This window comes from Vombatus ursinus, unplaced genomic scaffold (genome assembly GCF_900497805.2).
Source record: "Vombatus ursinus unplaced genomic scaffold, bare-nosed wombat genome assembly UNPS02012082.1, whole genome shotgun sequence".
Lineage (NCBI taxonomy): Eukaryota > Metazoa > Chordata > Mammalia > Diprotodontia > Vombatidae > Vombatus > Vombatus ursinus.
In genome coordinates, this window is record NW_020951860.1 from 3,140,810 (window position 1) to 3,166,034 (window position 25,225).

Here is a 25,225-nt window from a genome sequence, read left to right on the forward strand (position 1 = left end):
TAGTTCAGGTCCTTATTATCTCTTGCCTAGACTATTGGAAAAAAACATTTTGAGGATCAGCCCTGATTATTCCTTTCATTGTTGGACACAAGTAGGGCCTTAGAAAATTCTCTGACATGAGTCTCTAGTCTAAGCTGAAATCAACTTTCCTCAGCAATCACTAACCCCTGCTGAAGCTCAGAATCCAACTGCGAATGCCTTTACACAGACACACAGACAAACAGACCCACAGAGGTATTCTACTGCCCCAAAGACCCAAAGGACCAAATCCCAAGACTTTGGTTGAGAGATCAAAGAAACCTTCCTTTCCAGAAGGAAACCCAGAGACTTACAATACAAGAAAAAGAGACACTGGATTCTGCAGGGTGGATTTCAGTGATAACGAGATCCAAACTTGAAGTGCCCCAGTGTTTCTCTCTCAGCAGGAAAGGAGCCAAACTCCTTATAACTAACACAGAAGAGCATCTTGTGCTGGTTCTCAAAGTTGCCACATTCCTGGAGTTTGGGGATTGGAAAGTAACATGAGCTTGGGATATTGTAGAACCAACAAGAAAAGAGACAAAAATATATGTCTTGGAGAGGTAAATAAAAGTAGGTGCCTACAATTTCATGACAAGTATTTAAGAGCATTAGAGCATAAGGCCCTACTTGTGTCCAACATTGAGAAGTCTCCAGAGGTCATTTGGTGGTTGAGAGCATGGAAAGAGTGAATATGGTAGCATGGAATGAAATTCAGTGATTATGTTGAGTATGAGTACTCCAATGAGTATGCATTGGTCGTACATTGGAGAAAGCAGTACATTCAGGGAGTAATTTCAGAATAAAGGTTGTTTCAGTGGTTATATGTTTAGTATTAGCTAAGGAAAACCTGATGGTATGAGCTTGGGAATCTTGGAACTATGTTTGAGATTTGATGGGAAAGATAACAGAATGATAGAGACCAAGGGAGTAGGAAGGTGACTTGGTTGCTGGTGCTGCCTCCACCACAAAGTATATTCAAGACCGGAATGAGCTGGGATGAAAGATTGTAAGAGGCAGTCTCATACAACATCTGAATCACAGGCTTCTGAGCTTCCCTTAGGTTCTGTTTCAGAATGGCAGAGCAATTAATAGCCCATACAGGTCTTTTTGCTTCCTGAAGCTTCTGTATTCTCCTAGTTATAAAGCTACTCATTAGAGCCATAGCCATTATGACAAAGACCATATTGTTAACATACCTAAAATGCATCCCCTTCATTCAATCAACAAACATTCATTGAGCACTATACTTAACTGGGCAAGATACAAAGATAAGGCATTTATGCCCTAAAGTAGCTTACAATTTAATAAATAAGCTGTGAATGGTATGTGGCCATGCCCCTCAGAAAACTACAGCCCAGCCTACTGTGATATTGTGAGCCTACTGAACAACAGACTGGAGGGATAGGAAAAGTCAGTATTCTATTTCCTTTTCCTCATTCCCTCAAATGTTCTCCAAAACCTGGTACTGATTCACGAGGGTCAAGATTACACTGTTGGAGAAGAACAGGGAAGGGAGGAAAAGGTGAAACCTTCTTAATCTTCTCTTGGGTCCAGTTTGATCTGAGTAATGGTCAGTAATTGGCTACTGTACAACATTTTCCTGAAGACCTAGTTAATATTCGATGTTCATAATAGCTCAGAATATCTTCATTTAACAAATATCTAGGACATGCAAGATAGCGTAATAGGGGAACCACGTTCATGTTATCATAGGTTTAGAGTTGGAAAGGACCACAGAAGCAATCTAGTCCAACTTTTCATTTTACAGATGAGGAAACTGAGGCCCAGTGAAGTTAGGTGAATTGCCCAAGATCACACAGGTGGAGTGAGTATCAGAGAGCAAATCTCAATCCAGGTCCTCTGACTCCAGAGCCTCTTTCCACAGTACAGTACTTCCCACCCCAATTCAATTGATCCAGCATTTATAAAGCACCTAGAATATGCCAGGCACTATTCTAGTCTCTGGGGATATAAAGACAAAAACCCAAAAAGTCCATGATTTAAATGAACTTATATTCTACCTGAAGAAGATAACATTTATATACACACACACACACACACACACACACACACACACACACTACTGGTTGTTGTCCTTAGTTCTCAAAGAGGACCAAAATGACATCACTATGCTAGGGTCAAGTTTCAGAGTACTCAACTGTGAACTGTGGCTGATCAGACCAATATAAGTTTGGAATGCTCTGCCACAGGTTGGGCACAAACAGTCTGTGGGGACATTTGGGGTGGATTCTCTAAATTTGCACATCTTGCATTTCCTTTGAGCTGTTTCGATTATGCTCTGCTCTTAGAGCACAGCACCTTCTCTGATGTGGGCATCAGAGCAATCCTGTGCCAGTGTCTCCCATGTCACACAATCAATTCCAAAGTTCTTAAGAGAGACCTCGAGAGTGTCCTTGTATCACTTCTTCTGACCATCGTGTGAATGTTTGCCCTGTGTGAGTTCTCCATAAAATAGTCTTTTTGGCAAGTGTATGTTTTGCATTCAAACAATGTGGCCGGCCCATCAGAGTTTTGCTCTCTGAAGCAAAGTTTGAAAGCTTGGCAGTCTAGTTTGAGAAAGGACCTCAGTGTCTGGTATCTTATCCTGCCAGGTGATCTTCAGAATCTTCCTAAGACAATTCAAATGGAAGCCATTCAGTTTCCTGGCATAGCACTGGTAGACTGTCCAGGTTTCACAGGCATACAACAATGAGGTCAGTTCAATGGCTCTGTAGACCTACAGTTTGGTAGCCAGTCTAATACATACATTCATTTCAAGGGAAAATGGGGACTACTAACAACTGAGGAAATAGATAAAGGCCACTTATAGGGAAGGGAACAATCATGTATTAAGTACCTACTATGTGTTGAGCACTTTATAAGTATGATTTTATTTGATCCTCATAACAATCCTGAGAGGTAGATGCTGTTATTATCCCCATTTTACAGTTGAGGAAACTGAGGTAGACAGAGTTAAGTGCCTTGCTCAGGGTCACACAGCTAGTAAGTGTCTGAGGCTGAATTTGAACTCAGATCTTCCTGACACAAGACCCAGTGAGCCACCCAACTGACTTCCATAGGAAGTAACCTTGAAAGGAGCTAGGGATTTCTAGTAGCTGTGTGAGGCATGGGTAATAAATAATCCATGAAAAGGCACAAGAGGCAGGAAGAAAATGCCGTGTATGAGTAACATCAAGTATGTCATTTTGACTGGAATGTGGAGCTCATGAAGGAAAAGATGTGAAATCCATCTGGAAACATAAGTCGGAGCTTAACTTTGGTGGACTTTAAATGCCTAATAGAGAAATATGTTTGGTTTTTTTATATTGACAGTAGGAAGCCTCTGAATTCTTGAACAGAGGAGTAACATGGTCAGACCTGTGCTTTAGAAATATCACTTTGGGGGGCAACTAGGTGGTGCAGTGGATAGAGTACTGGCCCTGGAGTCAGGAGGACCTGAGTTCAAATCTGGCCTCAGACATTTAACTAGCTGTGTGACCCTGGGCAAGTCAATTAAACCTGATATATAGGGTGTGGGTGTGTGTGTGAGACTTTGGGAGCTGTATGGAGTGTAGACTGGAGAAGAGAGCATTGACTCAAGGAGACCACTTAAGATACTGTTGCAATAGTTATAGTCAAAAGGTGATTAGGTACCTGACTAGGAGGTGTCTTATGAGTAGAGAGCAGACAGATGGGAGAGGTGTGATAGAGATAGAACTAACAAGAATTGGTAATCATTGGAAATAATGAGTGGAGGGATAGGGTAGAATGAGGAAAATTGAAGAGGGTGACTAAGAAGTTGTGAACCTGAAAGGACAGTAGTACCCTCAAGAGACACTGGGAAGTCAAAAAGAGGGCTGAGTTTAGGAGAAAGGAAGAATATACCATACAGTTCATGGTGTTGTGGCCCTGTCATAAATTGATGAGTGTCTTTTCTCTTTCACCTAAATTTAACATTTTTCCCATCAAGAAATAAAGAATCCTATAGCAAGAGGGGAACGGGCTTCCATCGAGGATTACTCAGACCATTAACCAGTGAACATTAGCTGAAGTGGGGAGTGTCCGATTTGATCTTGCTGTTGCCCTCAACACTATCTATACACTCACATATACATATATACACACACACAGATAAATGTATTACATATACATATGTATAAATACATACACACGTGTGTGTACCCATACATACATATGTTTGTGTGTTTATTTATTTATTTTAAAAACAAACCAGTGGCTCCTCAGGACTTCAATCTGACTTGTCTCCGGAGACTCAGCAGCATAGTCTAAAAGAAATAGGCAAGAAAAAGATTTGGAGATGGAAGGGAGGAGTGTAGGAGGATGAAATGTAGTAACCCTCCTCTCCACCATCACACACACACACACACACTGCCTAGAGGTCTGATTAGTGGGCTACAATTACCATGATTATTATTTATTTATGGCATGACAACAGGGTACCTGGTGCTTTCAGTACAAGACTGACAGGCATGAATGGTAATAGTAGGGGCTTTGTTAAGGAGGGGCCTGCCTATCACAGCTTCTGTACCCAGGAAATTTGCTTATTGTTGCAACATTGTGACAGGCTTCTTTCCTGCCTGGCTCTTAAAAGCTGGAACATTGCTATGAATGATTTTTTTAAATTATGTGACTTACCAAAAAGCTGCGGTGTGGGAAGGGTAGTATTAGCTATTACATTTAATTATTTAATAGGCAAAATTATTCCCACCATGAGAAAAGCCCAGTGGGATGGTACACTTCGGTTTTCAGTCACAATCTTATGAACAAGAGAACAGGCACAGAAAAATTCCGCCTGATGTAGAGACAGTGAATTTCCAAAAGTCAATCAACCCAGGAAGGCTTGTTCTGAGCAATTCAGATTCACAGTTGATGAGGGAACTCAAAGTCCATTATAAGATGCTGTGAAATAGGGGGAATACTTAAGACAATTGCCCTTTAGAGGACCCTTCCCAGTATGATTAGGTTGCTGGGCAAAGATTTAGAGGCAAAACTCATTTAAATTGATAACGACTTTACTAGTACTAAAAAAAAAAATCTGGAGTTCTTCTATTTCCTGCAGTTTAGCTCATAAGCTTCCAAACCTTCCACAAAGACCTCTAAGACTGCATGTTTTTATAATGTCTTTGTGACCTCTGCAAGGTTGCTGTTGATGTAGCACAGTGCAATGTGACCCATCTTATTCCTTCAAAGACTGTAACTATTTAACACATTTGCTTAAGGCTGAGGAGCCCTAAGCACTTCAGAGATAAAGCTCTTTTGTCCCAGCAGCAAGGCTATGTATGAGGAATGAGGGAAATTATTTTTCTATTATATAAATAACGTATGATTAAATTAGGATTTAGGCTTTTACTCTTTATTTCCTCATTCAGGAACCAGCCCCTGTAGGTCAGTCAGCCAGTCTCTGAAGGACAAGGCTGACACATGAGACTGACCAAATCTTCCAGGAAAGATCTTGGGCGGGACCCCACCCAACTAGAAGACCTTACTTCTGTCTAAACAGAATCTAATCTAGGTAGATTCCAGCCTTAAAGCATTAGGCCTATGCCCATGCCACCTCTCCATTAGAGTGATCCAACTTATGAAGGAAAAAACCAACCAAAGTGGTCTGGGTGAAGATGGATTCATCTGTCCAGAGTGCTGGAGGCGGCTGAGTCTCATGACTCAGGAAGAGTCACTTCATCACACTTCAGGAGGAGCTGAAGACTTTTAGCCACCTCTTCGTTTAAATGCCCACTCCCTCATTAATTGTTTATCAGTCAGGGCTGATTTGTCCTGCCAGGGGCATTCCCTTTAAAAAAAAAAAGTTAAGGCATTCAGTGTCTCCATTAGGTGTCTTTGGTTACTGACCACCAATGTATTGATTATCAGCTAGGTTAATTAATACATAGGTTATTAATTATCCAGAAATGGTCTCTCAGGTTTTTCTTTCATCTCAGGAAGCTACTGGAGGCCTCTATTTTAAAGAAGTGCAAAATGAGTCACAGAAAAGCTTCCTGCTTCCCTTTTAAAAGATTTGACCCACTTGCATACTTTTCTGTTTCATCTTAAGACACTATCCATCGATAGATTGGGATATTTCTGCCTGCCCCAATTCTCTCCCATGCTCTTGTTCAACAGGTTTCAGTCTCTTATTAACTAGGTTTGCCTTTGGTGTTTCCTGATAAGGAAAAAGAAAGTGGAAGCTCAGAGCTAAATGGAAGGCAAGAATGCAATCAATTCCCATTACTTCCGCCTTCTGTTCAAGCAAAAGGCAGATTTCTCCTCTATACCCTTTAAGAAACTCGAGTATCCTTCTATCAGTGGGAAAAGATACCCTCAAAAAGAAGGAAAGACAGCACCATGTAGCACACCAACTGGCCCCTTCCTCCAATCCATGACCCTTCATCTCTCCACCACACAGTATTTCACTGATCTCTAATGAACAGATATATCACAAGGTAAGAACATAAATGTAAAAGTCTTCACAATTTCCTTCAGGCTCTCAGGAATCCTGGGACAGCTATGTGCTCCGATTATTCTTCCTCTATTAGATTCCACTAATTTCCCTGATTACTGTAATGTCTAAGTGGCATCTTCTAATGTAATAGAATTTATATTATCTCTGCTTGGTGTCATTTACCATTGTCATGTTGATATTCCCTGGGATCAACCCTTCCCAGACATACAATGAGAATTGCCACTGCTGCCACTTCTCATTTGGCACCTCTTCCCTTCCAGGGCTCACTCAATTTAATTTTCCAGGGCCTTGATAAGAAAAGGAAGGAAACCGGTGAGGGATCCTACTTCTAAAAAGCATCTTCAAACTCCTTCATCCCTAACCCCTTTCAGCGGCATATCTTCCAAAATGCCTTACTCATTTCTATTCAGAGAAGAGAAAATTTGTGGGTGGAAAGAGTAAAAGAGGCTTGGGTCATAATAGTTATCTTCAGGCATTTTAAATGCCTTTAAGGTTTCTCACATGGAAAAGGGTTTAAACTTGTTCTGCTTATCCCCAGAACTAGGGATGAAACTAGGAGGAATACATGGAAATTGCAGAGACAAGACGTTGGCTTAATGTAAAGGAAGGAACTGTCCAAATGTGTGTGAAATGAGTTTTCTTCTTGATGGAGATAGTAGGTTCTTCATCACTAGATATTTTCAAGAGGAGGTTGAATATCCTTTTGTTGAGGATGTTGTAAAAAGGATTTCTGTTCAGGTACAGTTTAGACCAGACGACCCTCCAAAGACCCTTCCAACTTGAAAGTTCTATAATTTGACAACTATTTATTAAGTATCTGTCACATGCAAGGCACTGAATTAGGTTCAAGCAATAAAGATTCTTCAGGGAGCCAGCCTATCCTAGAAGTTCACAAATGTCTGCTTTTGTGCCTTCCCTCCTCTTTCCTGCCCTGCCTCTATCTTATTCCTCTTTTTCTGCTTCATGACTAATGCTTCTTTACTTTGTCTATGCCTGCAGGTTTACTTCAGAGACACTGAGACCTGACTGTCTGGTGAATTTTCATTTCTATTACTTTCCCAGTTTCTTATTCTCTAACCCCTCTTCCCATTTGTCTTATTCTCTCAATTATTTGTTCCCCATCCAGACATCCTCTTTCAATATATGCCTATTCAGTATTCCTCTTCATCTTTAACTTTTGTTGTTTCTCTTCCAATACTACCTTTTTCTTCTTTTTCCTCTTCTTTTTCTTCTTCCTCTTTCCCTTCTTCCTTTTTTCTTCTCTTCCTCTTCTTTTTCTTCTTCCTCTTTCCCTTCTTCCTTTTTTCTTCTCTTCCTCTTTCTCCTCTTCCTTTTCTATGTATCTGCCTCTCTCTCTCCTCTTTCTCCTCTCATCTCTTTTCTTTCTCTCCTGTTTTTCCTCTCTCCACTTCTCCCCTCTCCTTTTCTTTTCTCCCTTTCATCTCTCTCCCTTAACTAGTATCTACAACGACATGCTTTTCCAATTATTTTCACTTTTTAGCTGTCACTTCTCTTTTACTTTCATGCAGTCACTTCAAATTGTGCTGCCTCTTTTCTTTGCTTCAGCTCTCTCATTTTAGCAGTTCCGCAGGGACTTGGCTTCCAACAGGAATCATCTGACTTCAATTCAGGTCTACCTATACCCAACTAATGGATAATCACAACTCCCTAGTGTGCCTTTATCTATTGGTTTCTTGCTTAGTATCACTTGAAAAGAGCAGTTTTTAGGGGTAGATGGATCTGAATTGGTAGAGGAATTTATACCAACATTCTAAACACCAAAGACATCAATGACCAAACAAAGTTTTATAGTCATCATCCCCATACCATTGAACTTTTACCTCTTCCCTGCTGGTGCTTTCCTATGTAGGTATGTGAAAAAAGTGAATAATCAGGTAATGATTTCCTACAATGGAATAAGTCATAACTTGAAAATTGCCTAAGAATTAACAACATGATCTCAGGGAGTCCATGAAAACGTATGCAAGTGCATCTGTGGTGGCTTAATTCCTATTTGAAATACCACTATAAGGCTGTGGGGAAAATTCCAGTGGATACCACTACTGTGGGTACACCACAGGAATGAGAAGGGGCTAAGGCTTCAAGAACAAAGGTAATACTTCAGTACTCAAAGGATTGGTGTCAGCATGGACACCTCCTCCACTGAAATAGGTCGTGGCCACTCCATGGTTTAATAGACAGTCTTCATATGGTATGAGTATGAGTGTGGCAGAAAAAAATACCATCCTGGCATCAACATGGTGGTAAGAAGGATCCTTGTATTAGTCTAGTTCTCAAATAACAGATATGGGTCTTGTTCTCTAAGTTTTTTGAAGGAGGTAAGACCTTTTAAGAGTTTACATTCTTTTGACATAGCCTTCTAGAAGCCCTGATTATCTCCAGACATGCTACAGTAGATTCCTAATAAAACAGTCTAGGTCTAGGACATAGTAAACTCATAACAGTCAACCCAGTTAGTTCTAAACCACTATATACAGAAAGTCTTCTCATTCTCTAATCTCTGATCAAAAGAATACCAGTAATCTGATAATAGTGATAGTGGCTGCTGAGTATTCTACAGTCATCTCTTCACTAGAACTAGAACCCATGGAGTCATGGGTAGGGTTTAGCCATATTTCACCCCACCATACTATATGGGGCAGTTAGGTGGTGAAATGGATAGAATGCTGAGCCTACAGCCAGGAAAACTCATCTTCCTGAATTCAAATCTGGCTTCAGATACTTACTAGCTGTGTGACCCTGAACAAGTCACTTAACCCTGTTTGCCTCAGTTTCCTCACCTGTAAAATGAGCTGGAGAAGAAAATGTCAAACCACTCTAGTATCTCTGCCCAAAAAAACCCAAATGGGGTCACGAAGAGTTGGACACAACTGAACAACAATAAAATCCCACCATACATCCTTTCACCATCCCCATATTAGCTTCAACATCCTCACCTACTTCCACATTAGAACTGATAAAATTCCTTTCCAGTCACTGCATATTACTGACCTTTGGGGGAGGGCAAAGAAGACAATATAGAAGAATTAAATTGAGTATAAGGGCAGGAGGGTGGGCAGGGAGAGGGCCTTTGAATCCGAAATTCCCAAATCAACCAACCCTCAGTTATCTTCACTGAGATATCATTATCTTCACAAAGATAATTCAAAACAATGATTAACCTAAAAATCCTATAGATTTGGATTTGGAAGTGTTTTATACAATGTTTTTTTAAGCCAGTTTATCTTAATAATGATGTTTTGCTCAAAATAATCTGAATTCTCTCAGGATGTGTGGGTTGGGATGGGGCAGGGAATAAGGGAAAACAATTCTAAGGTCTTCTGACAGAGGAAAATAGGTTAAAAGTTTTGGGGCTTTTTTTTAATGGTGTGGATCATTAAAGGTTAACTTTATATCCCTGGACCTGGACTCAAAGGTACAATTCCAATCCAGTATGAAAAAAGAGAGACATCTTGTCTCCTGGCTCCATATCCTGAGGATTAAGAGGATGAAAAAGGATGGAGAAAAACGAATTGTCTCCCAAAACCTCATAATTGGAGTGGGGGGTGGGGACTGGAAAGAAGATAAAAGAAGGGAGTATGTATAGCTAGCCATCTGAGCAACCCTTCTTGGCTCTGTGAAGGTGAACAAAGAGAGATCTAGTGGAATCAAAATCAACAAATTCCACCACATTCTCCATCATGGCACAATTTTTAAGCTTTAATTTAAAGACCATTGTGCCCCCACCCCCAATAAAATAAAATAAAAATTTTAAATTAAAAAAAATTTAAGACCAACTGGTCTTAAATTAAGACCATCACCCCACCCCACCCCCCAGGGAAGGAAGGATGATGAATATAATTTAGTTCCAAATGAAAAGCATTTTTTAAGGAAAGTACCTATGATGCTTTCATACTATAGCCCCCCCCCCAAAAAAGAATACCTTCAATACCTCATTCTTCTATTCCCGTCCAACATTTCCAAATAGACATTGGGAAAGCAGAAGGGGATATTTGTCAGAGAAAATTTGGTGAATTAGACTCTCCCGGGCTTCATATACCACAGGGTCCTCTATTGCCCAGGGACTGCTAATTTAGGAGGCTGGCCAAGTAGCTTCCATGAACAACCTGAGCAACGGGTTGGGGAGTGGGGCAGGGAGGGTGGCCCTGGTATCTAGGAATAAGAAAGAGAAATGGAAAGGAGATAAGAGAGAACTGGCTTGGCCTGAAGATAATCATGGTCAGCTGGCTAGGAAGATAGGGGCTGAAAATGGAAAGGGTGTGGGAAGGGAGTTTGGTTGGGGACTAGGTCATCAAGATAAACTGCTACTTAAAGGGGCTCTGTCAACATTCCCTTCTCCTTTACCCTCCCTCCCACTCCCCCACTTTCAAGCTGTGTTTGTGAGGGCTGGGTCCAAAGAATCATGGTATTGTTTGGTAAAAAGCCTCCAATGACAGGAAAAAAATGATAAAGGTCCTTGGAGCAGTAAGTCAGCAGAAGCCCTCTGCTCAAGTGGCCTAGCACAAACCAGGAAAATCCAACTCGGGAGCCAGCTAGCTCCTGCCATTCCAAGAAACACAGCCTAGTGGGGATGGGGCAGGAGGCATTGCCCCAAGAACAGTCAGGCCAAACTAGAGGAAAAGGAAGAGGGGAGAATTGGCACGTTTTTCTTTGAGCTCCATGACCCTGAACCCCACTCCAAAGTCCAAGGATAATACAGACAATTGATGGTAAACCAGGAGGTTGACAGAGTCGCTTTAAGTTTCATCCGCTCTCCTGGCACAAGGCAGCTATTCTGATTAACCTTTCCTTGTTTGTCTGGTTTTCAACATCTTTCCTGTGTCTTGTTATCTACCTCTCTTCCTCCCTCTCCCTCTTTCCCTCTTTCAGTGATATGGCAAACCAGGGCCCATCTCACCATTTTTGTTTCAGGTCCCTCAGATGGATGCAGAGATTCCAGTTCATTCCTCTTTCAACACCATGGTTCCCCTCCACTCACATATCTCAATCCCTCTCCCCCATCCCCTTCAACCATGTAATGTTTTGTTACCAAGTGTTCTGATCTAGCTCCTATTTCTCCATTCTTTTCTTCCCTTCCCCTTCCCCTCTAACAGAATTTGAATTAACAGATTATAAAACTTAATGTGTGGGTAGGGTGGTGGGGATCCCCCTGGGCTGAGTCAGACCCTGTTCTGCCCACAATGATGGCATTTGTATTCAGAGATACTTGATAGTATTTTCAAAAATCCAATCTTAAGAGTAGGGAAAAAAGTAGCATAAGTACTGAGTCTTCCTTTTCTATGTCTCTCAGCTCCCCTCCATGAAATAAAAAGCTCTTGATATTTCCCCCCAGAGGAAAAATTAGGGGATCAAGAGGGGATTTGTTTTGTGTTTCCTGCTCTAGGTGTGTAGAGAAGACTTTTTTCTATCTCAGAGGCTCTGGCTTTTTCTGAGATGCTCCAGAGAGCCAGTAAGGAAGTCATGACACAATCTGACCTTCACCTAACCCCTGTCCCCATCAACCTCTGCTCCGCCATCTGGCTCTTCCCAAACCCCTTTGGAGGCTGTGCTTTACTTCCCCTTGGCAGAACTGCCTGGGAATGGAGGCTCACCCTTTCCCCATGACCTGACTTTCCACGTTAAGAATAGCAGCCGCCTAGGACAACATGTCTTTTCATTCCCTCTGGAAACAGGGCACAGCTGGGAAGTTAGGAGGTTAAAGGAGCTGGATATAGCCAGGCGGAGATAAAAGAACCCAAGTTCTTGCCTTATGAAAATACATATACCTATATATAACATAAATATATATGATATACATATTTATTAAATGACTGAGGAAGTGATGGAAATGGTGAAAATATCTTGTAGTCTGTGGTAAAGAGATGTTTATTCATGAAGAATTTGTGGATCAGACGCCTGGGTTTCCTATTACCCAAAGGACCTCTCTAATGCCTAGCACCTGCTAATTTAGAGGTTGGTCAGGGGGCCCTGTGTTCAGCCTGAGGAGTGGGATGGGGAGAGGCTGTCCTTTACCAAGTAACACACCTCGAAGAGCTAACTTAAAAATTACATGGGGTTGTTCCATGAAAGGCTAATAAGCTCAAGTCATGGAGAAGCAGCTCTTAGCCTCAACCCAACTACAACTGTCCTGGGAGACATCCAGGTATTTCCCTCAAGGCCTGCTGCCACACATCTGAGATAAGCACAGGGAAAATGAATAGTGCAGCCTGAGCCTCTGACCCTACCTCTGAGTAGCATTACATCCACCATCACTAATTCCTAGAATTCCCACCCCTAGAAGCTCCACCTGTGGGGGAAGGGGGGATTCAGAGGGTGCAATTTAATACACACACTCCTTCAGTAACATAAAAGAAGGTGAGGGGACCAGGGGCCTGTTAAAGTGTAAGGAAGAAGTTTGGGCTCTAAACAGCTGTGGGGAACTTCCTTCCATCCTCCCTCCATACCATAAAGAAATCTGGAACTTGTCTGCCCAGTCCCCTCCCTAAGGAATCCCCTCTCTTCTCTCCTTTTCTAGGCAGACAAGTCTCTCTCTGGCCTACCTTTCACAAACTGCAATACTTCCCCTCAGCAGGTTCAAGTAATGATTCGAGTGTAACCTTCTAAAGCCCTCTCTAATGGAATAGAAAAAGCATAGAATCCATAGACAGTAGCCAGGTGTGTTCTGGGACATCCTTGAGGAGCATTCTCATTTGGCCACTGGGGAATGACAAACAGGATTCTCTCCCCCACCCCCCACCCCCAGCCACCATTTGCCAGCATACTTGATATGTGCTTGCTCTATGCGTGCCTATGATGGGATCCCAAATTCCCAAAGGTTGGAGTAGGATCCCTCTGAGGTCCCTTCCAAGTCTATCCCTGTACCACTGTAGAAATTAATTCTCAAGCTCAACCTACTGATTTTGTCTTAATTGCATTATTTTTATTCCATGAAATTCAAAATTGATTTGTGGGCACTTTTCATGTTACTCACCCTAGCTAGTAGGGTGACGCTAATGGGTCTGCTAGTCACAAGCCATTGTTACCTGGAGCACCAAGCACCAAACTTTTGGATTGTGGCTCTCAGGGTATCCTCCCAAATGCTACCTTGAGGGTGCAAAAGGGAAAATCATAGTCTAACGGGATAGACTACATAGTATTGTAGGTACCCATCACTTGTAGATAATGGGAAAGGCCCAGGTACCTGGTAGGAAACCATGAGTTTGCTGCTCTGAGGATAGAGTCTTGAGACAATGGGACCACCTTCCCTCTGTTGTCAGGCTATCCTCAGGTATCATCTGGGGACATAGAGATGCCTCCCTTTTCTAGATCTAAAATATAAAACCCATATCCAAATTCATATGCTGTACAGCATCAACCAGATAAAATTCTGAGGTAGGTGAGTTTTTATAGGCATCCTCAGCTTCCCTTCCCCCTTTTCTGTGCCCCCCTTTTTTTTGCAGTTGGGATTAAGTGACTTGCCCAGGGTCACACAGCTAGTACGTGTCAAGTGTTTGGTCTGAGGCCAGATTTGAACTCAGGTCCTCCTGACTTCAGGGCTAGTGCTCTATCCACTGCACCACCTAGCTGCCCCTGCCCTTTTCCTTCTTAACTACACCTCCTCTTTCCCTTTACCATCTCTAGAAGTCCAATGACCTGCTCTTTCCCTCACTTTTATCCCTAAGGAAACCTAGTCTCTGGAAAGAATCTGATAAATTCATTCACACTAAAAGTGTTTAATATGTTACCTCTCCCCAGGAATCAATATCTGACTGTGGAATTCCAGGCATCAACAGATGCTGAGTGGGGATCAGGAGGAGGGATATTTATTAGCCCTGAAATACCCACATTCTGCCTACACAAGAGGCTAACTGGAACTATTTCCTTTCAATAGCAAAGCCTGTGAAGGCTGGGACTTGTATTTGATGTGAATAGGGTCTGGCTCATTGTGGATGTTTTCTTCATCTAAACCATCATTTATTTTATCCACCTACCCTCTGTGTGAGCTACCTCAGAGCTAAGTAGAGTAGATATCCCATTTGGGTGCAGTTATCTTGGTTTTTAGTGCTTCTCTTAACCTCTAGCAACATCCATGGGGCCACAGCCCCATTGATCATGATTGCCAGTTCCCTTTCACTGCAGTCTCTGAGATGGGCCCTGCTAACCACTAAGAATTGGAGTAAGGGTTGGTAGAGTGAAGGCCAGGGAGATGCTGAACTGAGTGGAGAATAGAGACCCTGGACAATCTCAACTTAAACTTTCCACTCCCCTTATTCCTCACCTCTTTCCCTTGACTCCCCTGAAAAGGAAGTCCCCGGCCTTTCTCCTGCCTGCCCTTAGGTAGGGTGGATTAGGAGGGATGCTGGGATTAGGTAGGATGACCAGGAAAAGGGAGAGGGCTTAGACTAGATACCTCACCACCACCCTCTTTCCCTTCCCTTGCGCTCCTGGCCACACAATTTTGAGGTATGAAACTCCAGCAGCAGAAGGTGATGCTAATGGTGATGTTACACTGTTTTTGTCTGTCTAACATTCCTTTTTAATCCCCATCCTGCCTGCCCCTCCCTTATGTAGGGTTACTTTAGTGATCCTTGGAATGTTTTTGACTTCCTGATCGTAATTGGCAGCATTATTGACGTCATTCTCAGTGAGACTAATGTGAGTATTACTCTACCCTTCCCAGGATACCACCTTCTCCTACCTCCTCCTCCTCCTTTTCTTCCTCTGTTTCCCTTTCTCTCTCTCTCTTTTTATTTCCTGTATTCCCCCACTCCCACCCTCTAGTCATTGCTTTTGTTGAAGCCGCCGTACTTTCTCCTGGGGGAAAAAAGCAGGAATTTCTCCTCCTTTTTTTCCTCCCACATGTCCCAGCTCTGCCCTGCTGTGATGGGCCCCAAGTGCACAGAAATGAGTTGGAAGGGAGCGGGTGGGCTCCCTTCCCACCAGCCCGCAGGGGCCTACCCATCTGAGTGTATGTAACCATTGAACTAACCCACCTTTTGTCAGTCCTCTCCGCCTGCCCTTCGAACCGAACGTGACACAGGTTTCAGCTGCCAGACTTATAGAGTGGTTTAAAAAAAGAAAAAGAAAAAGGTGATTGGAGATGCCCACCGTAACCTCTTTCTTTTCTTATTTTTTTCTCTTCTCTCCCTTTCATGCTTTTTTTTATTTTTTTTATTTTCTTTTCTTCCTTTGTTGTTGGTTTCTTTTGTTGTTTTTTTTTTCCTCTTCTCTTTTTTCTCCTGGCTTCTCTGCCTCATGCAGCACTATTTCTGTGATGCATGGAATACATTTGACGCCTTGATTGTTGTGGGTAGCATTGTTGATATAGCAATCACCGAGGTAAACGTAAGTAAATGGCGTCTGTACCTAACTGTCCGTGCCTGCTCTAACACTCATTTGTCTTTAGCAATTTTTCCTCCCCTCCCCCCCATGTTCTTTTTTTTTTTTAAAGGGGATTTGGTTTGTTTGGGTTTTGTTTTTGTTGTTATTCATTTAAATGATTCTTTTTTGTTGTTTCTTTCATTTATTTTCCCCCCCTTATTTAAGAATGAGTTAAGATTTTCTCCCCTTTCCTTATTTTGTTTTTTTAACTGTTGCATCTTTTCCTTTCCTCTCCCCTCCTTCATAATCAGCCTGGCATGAATCAAAACTGTATGGCAGGAAGTAGCCAGGGGCATGTGGAATGAGAAAGAGGTGGGAGTTTTCCAACTGCTGGGCAGCTGCTGGGGCAAGGATCTGTACCCAATCTGACCCTCCTTCTTCAGAGGAAGGCCAGGACTGCCTGGGCACCCCAGCCCTTTCCGCCCCACAGCCTGCTGAGCACCAACTCTTTCGAGGTGGGCCAAGCAAGGAATCAAAGCTGGAATCCTCACTTCCTTTAGCTTTCCATAAGCCAAGGAGCATCATGAATAGAGTCTCCCTTAATTTAAGCCTTTGAAGTGGAAAGCTTGACTGGCTCCTCTTCCTGGAACCCTTCCTCAAGTTGGGGAGCCTTGATTCTTTATCCTCTGGATCAACTGATGATTTGAGTGGTCAGATACCACACTCAGATCTCTGTTTGGTCCATTGCAAAAACACTTTGCTAGATCCTTAATAAAACCATGTGACTCTGACTGTAAAACCAGGCAGCTGGTTCCTTGGCACTTTTCACAGTTCTGTCCCCATTCGCCCTAGCCTCAGATGGAAGATGACCCTGGCACCCCATACTCTGCGGCCGTCTGCCGCATCCCCTCTAAAGAGTTCCCTCCTACTATACAGTTCCTATCGATTTCTGCACATGTCTCTTTGTTACCTGGCATGTTTAAATCTCTCTTTATAGGCAAGTCTTTCTTAATGTGTGGTTTTTTTGTTATTATTTTTCTTTAATTAAGAAGCTTAATAATGTATGCTCACTCCTCTGATCCAGTGAGTGGTTGAATAACAGCATCAAGCAGTAGTTTTAGAATGAGTTTTGATCTAAGATATTTGAAAGTACCCCAACCACCCAGTACAATCCCTACCATCTCCCATCCTACTATAATTGGTTCTCATACTCCCAGCCAAGTTGAAAAAAATACCTGCCTTGTTTCCCTGCCTACGATTCTGTTCCACCTCTAGCAGGTGAACTTTGGGAGGAGCAGGAATGCCCTTCAACACCTGCTCATCTTTTACCTTTCTTCTCCTACTCTGCTTCCCTTCCCATGCCTGCCCGCCTCGATTTTGTCACCTCTCTTAACAGCTGTGATAGATCTTTGAGGAGTCAACCCTGTTCCTCTGACCCAAAAGAGCTGTCTATGTCTGGGGACCCCATGTGTCTTGTCGTGTGTGTGTGTCTGTGTGTGTGTGTGTGCATGTGTGTGTCCTTTGGCTGTAGATCCTCAGATAATTTTAAAATTTCTCTTCTACCCTACCTAATCCCCTGCCTAGTATCATTGATATTGTCTGCTGGGGAATCCTGAATTATTTCCAAAGTCTCTGGTGCCCTCAGATCCTCTGACATCTATATCTCTATTCTATATCTCTAACTGTATTGGCTTAATAACAGCCCTAGAGATATTATTCTAAACATAACACTAGCCCTCAGTAATGACCTGTTAGCTTATTACAGGTAAAACTTCTTGCCTAAGTTGTTGTGATGAGGAGTTGAGGTATGGGGTTGGGGGGAAGGGGATACTATGTTTATGTATACATTTATAGGCACATAGGTGGCATTGCCTATGGCTAGTATTTGAGCTGGGCCTATTTACCAAGTCTATACTTGGGCTGCCTGACTATGAACTCTAGGGAGAGAACTCCTGGGGTAGGCCCTTTCTATGAAATATCTGAGGTTTATCCCTGCCCTGTTGTGAAAGGAAAGGAATCCTGAGTCTGGCTGTGTCTGCATGACTGTTAAGTGGGGCTTGGGTAAGTTCATTTAAAGGAGGAACCATATCTTAAACCTCTTTGAATGCATCCGAGATGGTGCTGGGGACACCAGAGATGCTTAGTTGATTAAGATGATTATTATGAGGACTATGTCAGATAGTGGAGGAAAAAGATTTGCCCCCTGAGTGCTTCAGTGTTTATTTGAATGTGTGTATACAATGCCAGTCACTCAGTGAACAAGTGTGAAAAAATCACCTACTATGTGCAGAGATCCTTGAGCTTACTACTATAAGAAGAAAACATAAGCCCCTTGAAGGCAGGGATCATTTTCATTTTTGTCTTTGTATCTTCAATGCCTGGCCCTTAGTAGTTGCTTATTAAATGGCTTATTGAACAGTAATAGAAATAGCAAATGGAACTCCTGTCTTCAAAAAGCTTATAGTCTTTAACCAGGAATTAGACAAACATAGGGAAAAAAGCAAGAGATATAAAAAATCGGCCAAGTGTACGTGGCATGGCTGGGAGAGTACAAATACAGGTCCCCATAATTCAAAGCATCCAACTCCTGAGAAGACGATGAACAGTGGAACTCATTCACATCGCACCTTAGGGTGGACCAATGCCTTTCTCAGAAAGAGTTAGATAGTACAAGTATTATTATCCCCATTCTATAGGTGAGGAAAGAGGTTCAAGGAGACTTGACCATGATTACACAGCTAATAATGTCAAGGCTGGGATTTGAACTCAAGTCTCCTGACCCCAACTCCTGAGTCCATTCCACTACTCCAGGCTGCCTCTCGTCATACTATGGGCACATTGTTCATAATCAGTAAGGTGAGCAGCATTGCCCATCCTCCAGTTCCTCTGCTTACTGTATGTGTTTAAAAACACACACACATACACACACCTCTACCTGAAGGTAGAGAGGGAGCTGCAGGATTTTATAAGAGGTTTAGGTAAAGAAAGAGATCCAGAGGAGACAAGTGACTCACCCACAATCCCATTCCTGTCTATCTGTTCCTCTTACCCAATCCTTCCTAAGCCCCTGAATAGATGGGCTAGGCTAGGGGAAGGGGAATTGACAGGTGTTCTATCTTTGTGGACCTACCTCCCTATGTACATATGAGGGAGAGCGAAGGAACAGGTAGAAGTTAATTCAAAATGGCCTAATCTGTGACCATGGTCCACAAGGAGTCACCTTCCCTACACATAAGTGTCCTCCCTTCCCCCACCTCTCCTTCTCAGATCCCACTTTCTACTCAGAGTCCAGGAGTCCCACCCTTTCCATACTCAAGATCCCTCACAGTTACCATTCTGATAATTCAGCAAGATGCCTCTACCCACTCAGCAGGTATATTTGGAAGCAGATCAAAAGTCTGGCTTCTGTGTAATTATTCTGACTTCACCCATAGAGTTCCAGTTACACATAGTTAATCACACATATCAGGTAAGTTGAACTGCTACTGCTTTCAGGACCTTTCCCCCATGACAGTCCTCACTCAAAAATCTAGGCTTCTCTCCCAGTAATAATGATCAATGAATAGAGTGCTGGGCCTGTAGTCAGGAAGACTCATCTTCCTGAATTCAAATCTGGCCTCAGACACTTACTAGCTATGTGACCCTGGGCAAGTCACTTAACCCTGTTTGCCTCAGTTTCCTTATCTGTAAAAAAATGAGCTGGAGAAGGAAATGGCAAACCACTCCAGGATCTTTGCCAAGAAACCCCACATGGGGTCACAAAGAGTTGAATATGACTGAGACAACTGAACAGCGATAACAATGCTATAAAGCTTTCAAGACAATGTACAAATCAAGACAAGAATCAAGTCCCTGGCCTGGCCCCTTCTTCCCCCTGAATCTGTAATTATATTTTTCAAGGGTGATACCCAAGGAATTTAGCCTTCTGGCTGAATGGAAGTGTCCAAGGCTCCCAAAACTCCTTCCCTAGGATCCCCACTTTTAGTTTAATTATGTGATCCAAGTGGATGGTGGAGCTTAGAGGTTGTAAATGAGGGCAGAAGCTTGTGCAGGCCTGAATGGCTGCTCCTGAGGGAAAAGAACATTAGACTTGGAGTCCAATGACCTCCATCTTGGAGCAATGGAGTGTTGGATTTAGAGTCAGGAGACATGCGTTCAAATTACAGCTCTCCCGGGTGCTTACTTAATATCTTGTGTGATTTTGAGCAGCTTTCTAAAACCTCTTGGGGTCCTCAGTTTCCTCATCTGTAAAATGAGGGAATTTGACTAGATGATCTATGAAGACCCTTCCCACTCTAATTCTATGATCCTCTTAACTCTCTCAGCCATGACATAGACACAATCCCATATGTTCTTTGTTTTAATTCAACAAAGATTTATTAAGCATTAAACATTATTCTATATTCTATGTGCTAAGTGCTAGGGTGGAGGTTTGTATTCATAGGTACTAACTTGGATATGACTTGTTTACTACAGTTAGGAAGGTCAGTCAGCTAAGGTGATAACACACAAACTCAGATGACTATAACACACAATATTATATAAGTTCATAAGCAAGTTATGTTATGTGAGGTTTGAGGAGAAGTTTCCTAAGTTTGATCTTTTCAGTTTGTAGCCCCAGCACTTAGCACAGTGCTTTGTATGAGGTAAGGACTTAATAAATGCTTTGTCTTTCATTCATTCATTCATTCATTCATTCATTCATTCATTCCTCATTGGGAGGGATCAGGAGAGGACACATCCCAGAGCATTTGGCTGGCAATCTGACCCAAGGGATATTGATTTTTTCCACCCTCAAGATCCTCCTGATCTAAACATAGCCTCTAAGATGCCTTCCAGCTCTCAATCCTTGACTATGACTATAAGCAATAGAAGTGAATACTCCAGAGGTAGTACTTTCCCTACAGGATTCTACAACAGCATGTGAAGATAAAGTGTTGGAGACACCTTGGTTGGTGGAGGGGAGGGAGGGAGGGAGAATTTGGACTTTGGAAAAAGAAGAATGGTTCTAGCCTTGAGAAACCCCTGAAGAAGGAACGTCATAGTCAGTTGCCAAGGTTTCCATCTCAGCTAGGTGGTGCAGTGGATAGAGCACCAGCCTTGGAGTCAGGAGAACCTGAGTTCAAATCTGGCTTCAGATACTTGATCACTTGATACTTACCAACCATGTGACCCTGGGCAAGTCACTTAACCCCAGCTGCCTTGCCAAAAAAATAAATAAATAAAATAGCTGTATGACAACTTGTTGGGAATGTGGCAGAGGAGATTCCAGTTCAGGTTCAGGGTAGACTAAGTGATCTCTGATTTCCCTTCTTATACTTTTGATACAGTAACCTGAACACACAGCCATGGCTAAGCCAAAAAGAACCCAGAATGGGGGCTTCACCTTTCGGAGTGACACCTGAATTCCCTGGAACCTCTTCAATAAATCACTAAATTATGACTAGTTTCTGCATAAACTCTTCTATAGCTCTGGAATGGAAAAGACCAACATGCCTTACATGTCTCTCGAAAGGCAATAGAACCAGTCCCCAACTTGTGAAGGTTATATTCCAAAACTTCATAAACAAAGATGTTGTTTGGAACTTGGACCACATTTCCCCACAGTAACAATGTTATAAATGATGGTTGCTAGGCTGGCCCACAAAAGTCTTCTTAACTCATAACATAACTGAGGTCTACTTCCAGACTGGCAGTACCATAGAACATAATCATAATATACAAGAATGTTTCTATGAGTCATGTCTGACTCTTTGTGACCCTATTTGGGGTTTTCTTGGCAAAGATACTGGAGTGGTTTGCCATTTCCTTCTGCAACTTATTTTACAGATGAGGACACTGAGGCAAACGGGGTTAAATGACCTGCCCAGGGTCACATAGTAGGTGTCTGAGGCCAGATTTGAGCTCAGGTCTGCCTGATTCCAGGCCCAGCACTCTATCCACTGTGTCACCTGACTGCTCCTAGTATTTCTGTAGGAGAACCATTAAAGTCTCAGTTTGGGACATGAGGAACATATTCCTCTTCTCCTGCCAAGTAATGGGAAAAAGGATAAGCCACTATTCCAAGCCCTAGAGCATCAAGGTAGGGTCAGGGGTTCAGAGATTAAGAATTGCAAGAAGTGGGCTAAGGATTCCAGGACTTCCATTACTTTTTTTTGCTTACACCATTAAAATGTTGATAATCATTCGTCAACTAGCAGAAGGGAGAGAAAATCCAGATATAAATTTGGGTGATTTGGCCTCAATCTCTTCAGCTCAGGTCCTCTAGCACAAGCATTTATAAGAAGAAACCAAGGCCCAGAGAACTTAAGTTGCTTGTCCCAAGTGTAAAGGGTTCACTTCTCAGTCCTTGCCTGTTTCCTCCAAGCACCTCTTTTGTTTCCTTTAATGGGCTTTACCCAAGCCTACCTGCAAGTCTGTCTGCAATCACCACCAGCTGAGTCTACCCAGAGCAATAAAATGCAGACTTCTATGTCCTGGAATCAAATAAAGAGCCCCTAAGATGTTTCCTAAGAGCTTTCAACACTGATAACAACGAGAAACAGAGGATTCACTTAGATTCCTTGGGAAAAGCTGTAGGTAGAAATGAGACTGATCATCTGTCTTTCAGGTCAAAAGGAGATTCAGACTAACTTTGGGTATTTTATCACGTAAACTAGGAAGGGCTGGGACCAAGGATGCTGTCAATTAGATAGGGGAGGCATTATGATGAAGTAGATAGAAAATTGAACTAAGAGTGAAGAAACATGTTCCAGTCTTATTTTTGCTATGATTGTGCTAACATTGATCACCTTCCTGGGCCCATTCCCTCTTCTCTGTAATGAAGGGGGTCAGCTCTGTGGAGCTGTAAGTTCCCTTCTAGCTCTAGCAATCTATGAGTCTGTTTAGACTCGGACAAGACTAGTGCTGAGGCTAGGAGAGGAGCAGTGCTGAAAAGGAAGGAAGACCAGTTCTGTCTAAGCCAAGAATTCCTAAATTATCACATTGAAGAAGAAACAGAGGTTTGTGGGAACCACCACGGTAGAGTAGCAGTAAGGTACAGATGGATCTAAAGTAGGCATTTATTAGTGGAGAATTGTCTGTTCTATTTAGGCTTTCAACAAGCCTCAGGACTTTCTAAGTCGTTTGCCACGTGCCCTGAGACAGTTACTTAACCCCTCAATGCCTATCAACCCTGTTCAGTAAGGAAAAACCATAAGAAAAATACAGTGAGTAGAGCACCAGCCCTGGAGTCAGGAGGACCTGAGTGCAAATCCAGCCTCAGATACTTACTACCTGTGTGACCCTGGGCAAGTCACTTAAACCCTATTGCCTCCCCCCAGAAAGATAAAAAGAAAAGCCATAATAAGCTCTTGAAGATGTCCAAATAATAGGTGTTCCATGAACACGGGATCAGTTTCTCCATCAAATGGCATTTGAGCATGAAGGATGAGGGAAGCATGCCAGCTATCTATAGCCCTATTGACATGCCTGATACCTCTGTGGTTTGGGAAAGAAAGTAGGAAAAGGAGGAAACCAAGGAGAAAACTGCATGTCAGAAAGGAAACAGGTACAGCTGTCAGAAGATAGTCTCCAAAAGAGAAAAACATCCCCATCAGATTCTACAGAAATAGCTCTTTATTCTATCTCCAGTCCCTGGGGTCAGCCCCATATTTCTGGCCTAGATGGGCAGGAACTATGTCCTCTACCAGTCCTCTGCACTACCTTTGCTGTCTGATCCCTTCTAAACACACACACAAAGCAGGGAAGAATGAAGTTTGGTCCCTACTCTGGGCATCTGCTTCTAGAGTGTTGGGAGAAAGACAGCCTGAGTCAGAGAAAGAGCAGCCGACAGCATCCACCCACCCACCCAGAGTTGAGTCAGAGAAGACAGCTCCAGTCTGAGGACCCTTCCTTCCTCCTGGGGAGGGAACTGAAGAGAGGGCACAGCTGTGGCCAGCCCCGACTTTATCTTCCTTGGTGGCCAAAGCTGCTTTAAGGAAAAAGATTGAGCAACTGAGTTCGTGTTTAGTTTGAGGACTAGCATGCCAGTGGAGTGGGTGAAATTAGAAAGTGTTAGTAGTTTGTATCGTAGAATCATAGAACCTCAAGTGGAAGAACCCTAGAGATCCTCTTAATCAAACTCACTTATTTTGTAGCTAAGAAAATGGAGGCCTGAAGAGATAAATGTAACATTTGTTAATGGCAGTGCTAAGACTCTGACTCCCAACTCCCAAGTCTAGCATTCTCACTATTTTTTTCATGTGCCACTTGTTTTTGCATGAATTACAGATAAGAGGAAGAGTTTACTTAGCTAAGGAAGTTAGTCACGAGTTAAGGAAGACAGGTCCAGTCCATGAAAAAATGTGAAGAAAGGAATGATTACCTTTGTCATCCTCTTCCCTATCCCTTTTGGAAATTCTTTTCCTGGTGCTCTTTTCATTGCCAGTTTCTATCTCAGGAAAATAATGATATCATTATTTAAGTCAGGCATAAGCTTGATGGAATCTAAACTGATGATAAATGGTAATTTGGCAATTGGGTTTGATCTAGTTTGTATAACTATTGAAATTTTGGATGCTTATACAGGCAGCTTCTTAGAAAGCTGAGTCTTCAGGCTTATTTTAGCAAATGTATACAAAATCAATAGTTTCTCTTCAGGGGTCTTTAATATTTATAAGTGAAAGAGATCAGTTTGATCCTTCCTGTAAGAGTTCCAGTATTATTTTTTAGATAAATGTTTTATTGGTGGAAAAAATAATGTGAGAAACTTATTCATATAAAGGAGGTTAGTGACAATACAGGGTGTTAGTGACACTGCAGAACTCAGGTTTCTGACTCCAGGCCCAGCGTTCTGTCCACTGTACCACGTAGCTGCCTATATTTGAAAATCACTGGTTTCCTTTATAATTTTACATATTTTATTTTATGTTCTTAAAACTCTTATTCTGAGGGGTCCATATGTCTCAGAAGACTGTTAAAGCAAGGTGTCTACCTAGAGGCACAGAATAATAATTCATATTTATAAAGCACTTTAAGGTTTAGAAAGAACTCAGCCTTATGAGGTAGCTGGTATGAGTATTTGGTTTCTGAAGATCATGCAGCTAGTTTTACAGACTCCAAACTAACCAGGCTCATTAAGGTCAAATACAGTTGGAGAATATAGAAGTAAGCCAAATAAGTTACAAGAAGTCTTCTCCAAATCCTTTGCTTTAGAAAGTGAACTGCTGCCTTTGATCCCAAGTTTACAGGGCCCCCTCCTTTTTTGAGAATATCTTAAATTTAATTTTTAATTTGCTGGAGTTCTGTAGCACCTCCATTCCAACTTTTATCTCTGGATAAGTTTGTTTCCTTTTTATTTTTCCTATATCATCTCCTTTATCACATTCTCTCTCTCTCTCTCTCTCTCTCTCTCTCTCTCTCTCT

At 42.3% G+C, this 25,225-nt stretch overlaps 1 protein-coding gene across 1 annotated transcript in view; it reads left to right on the forward strand.

The window, feature by feature from the left end:
* The window catches only part of CACNA1C (calcium voltage-gated channel subunit alpha1 C), a 752,540-nt gene that overhangs the window by 672,914 nt on the left and 54,401 nt on the right, over window positions 1-25,225 (forward strand). Inside the window, exons 30-31 of the mRNA XM_027857289.1 lie at window positions 15,071-15,154; window positions 15,761-15,844. Of these exons, the coding sequence (XP_027713090.1) occupies window positions 15,071-15,154; window positions 15,761-15,844 (168 nt within the window). The remainder of the gene's footprint in view (window positions 1-15,070; window positions 15,155-15,760; window positions 15,845-25,225) is intronic.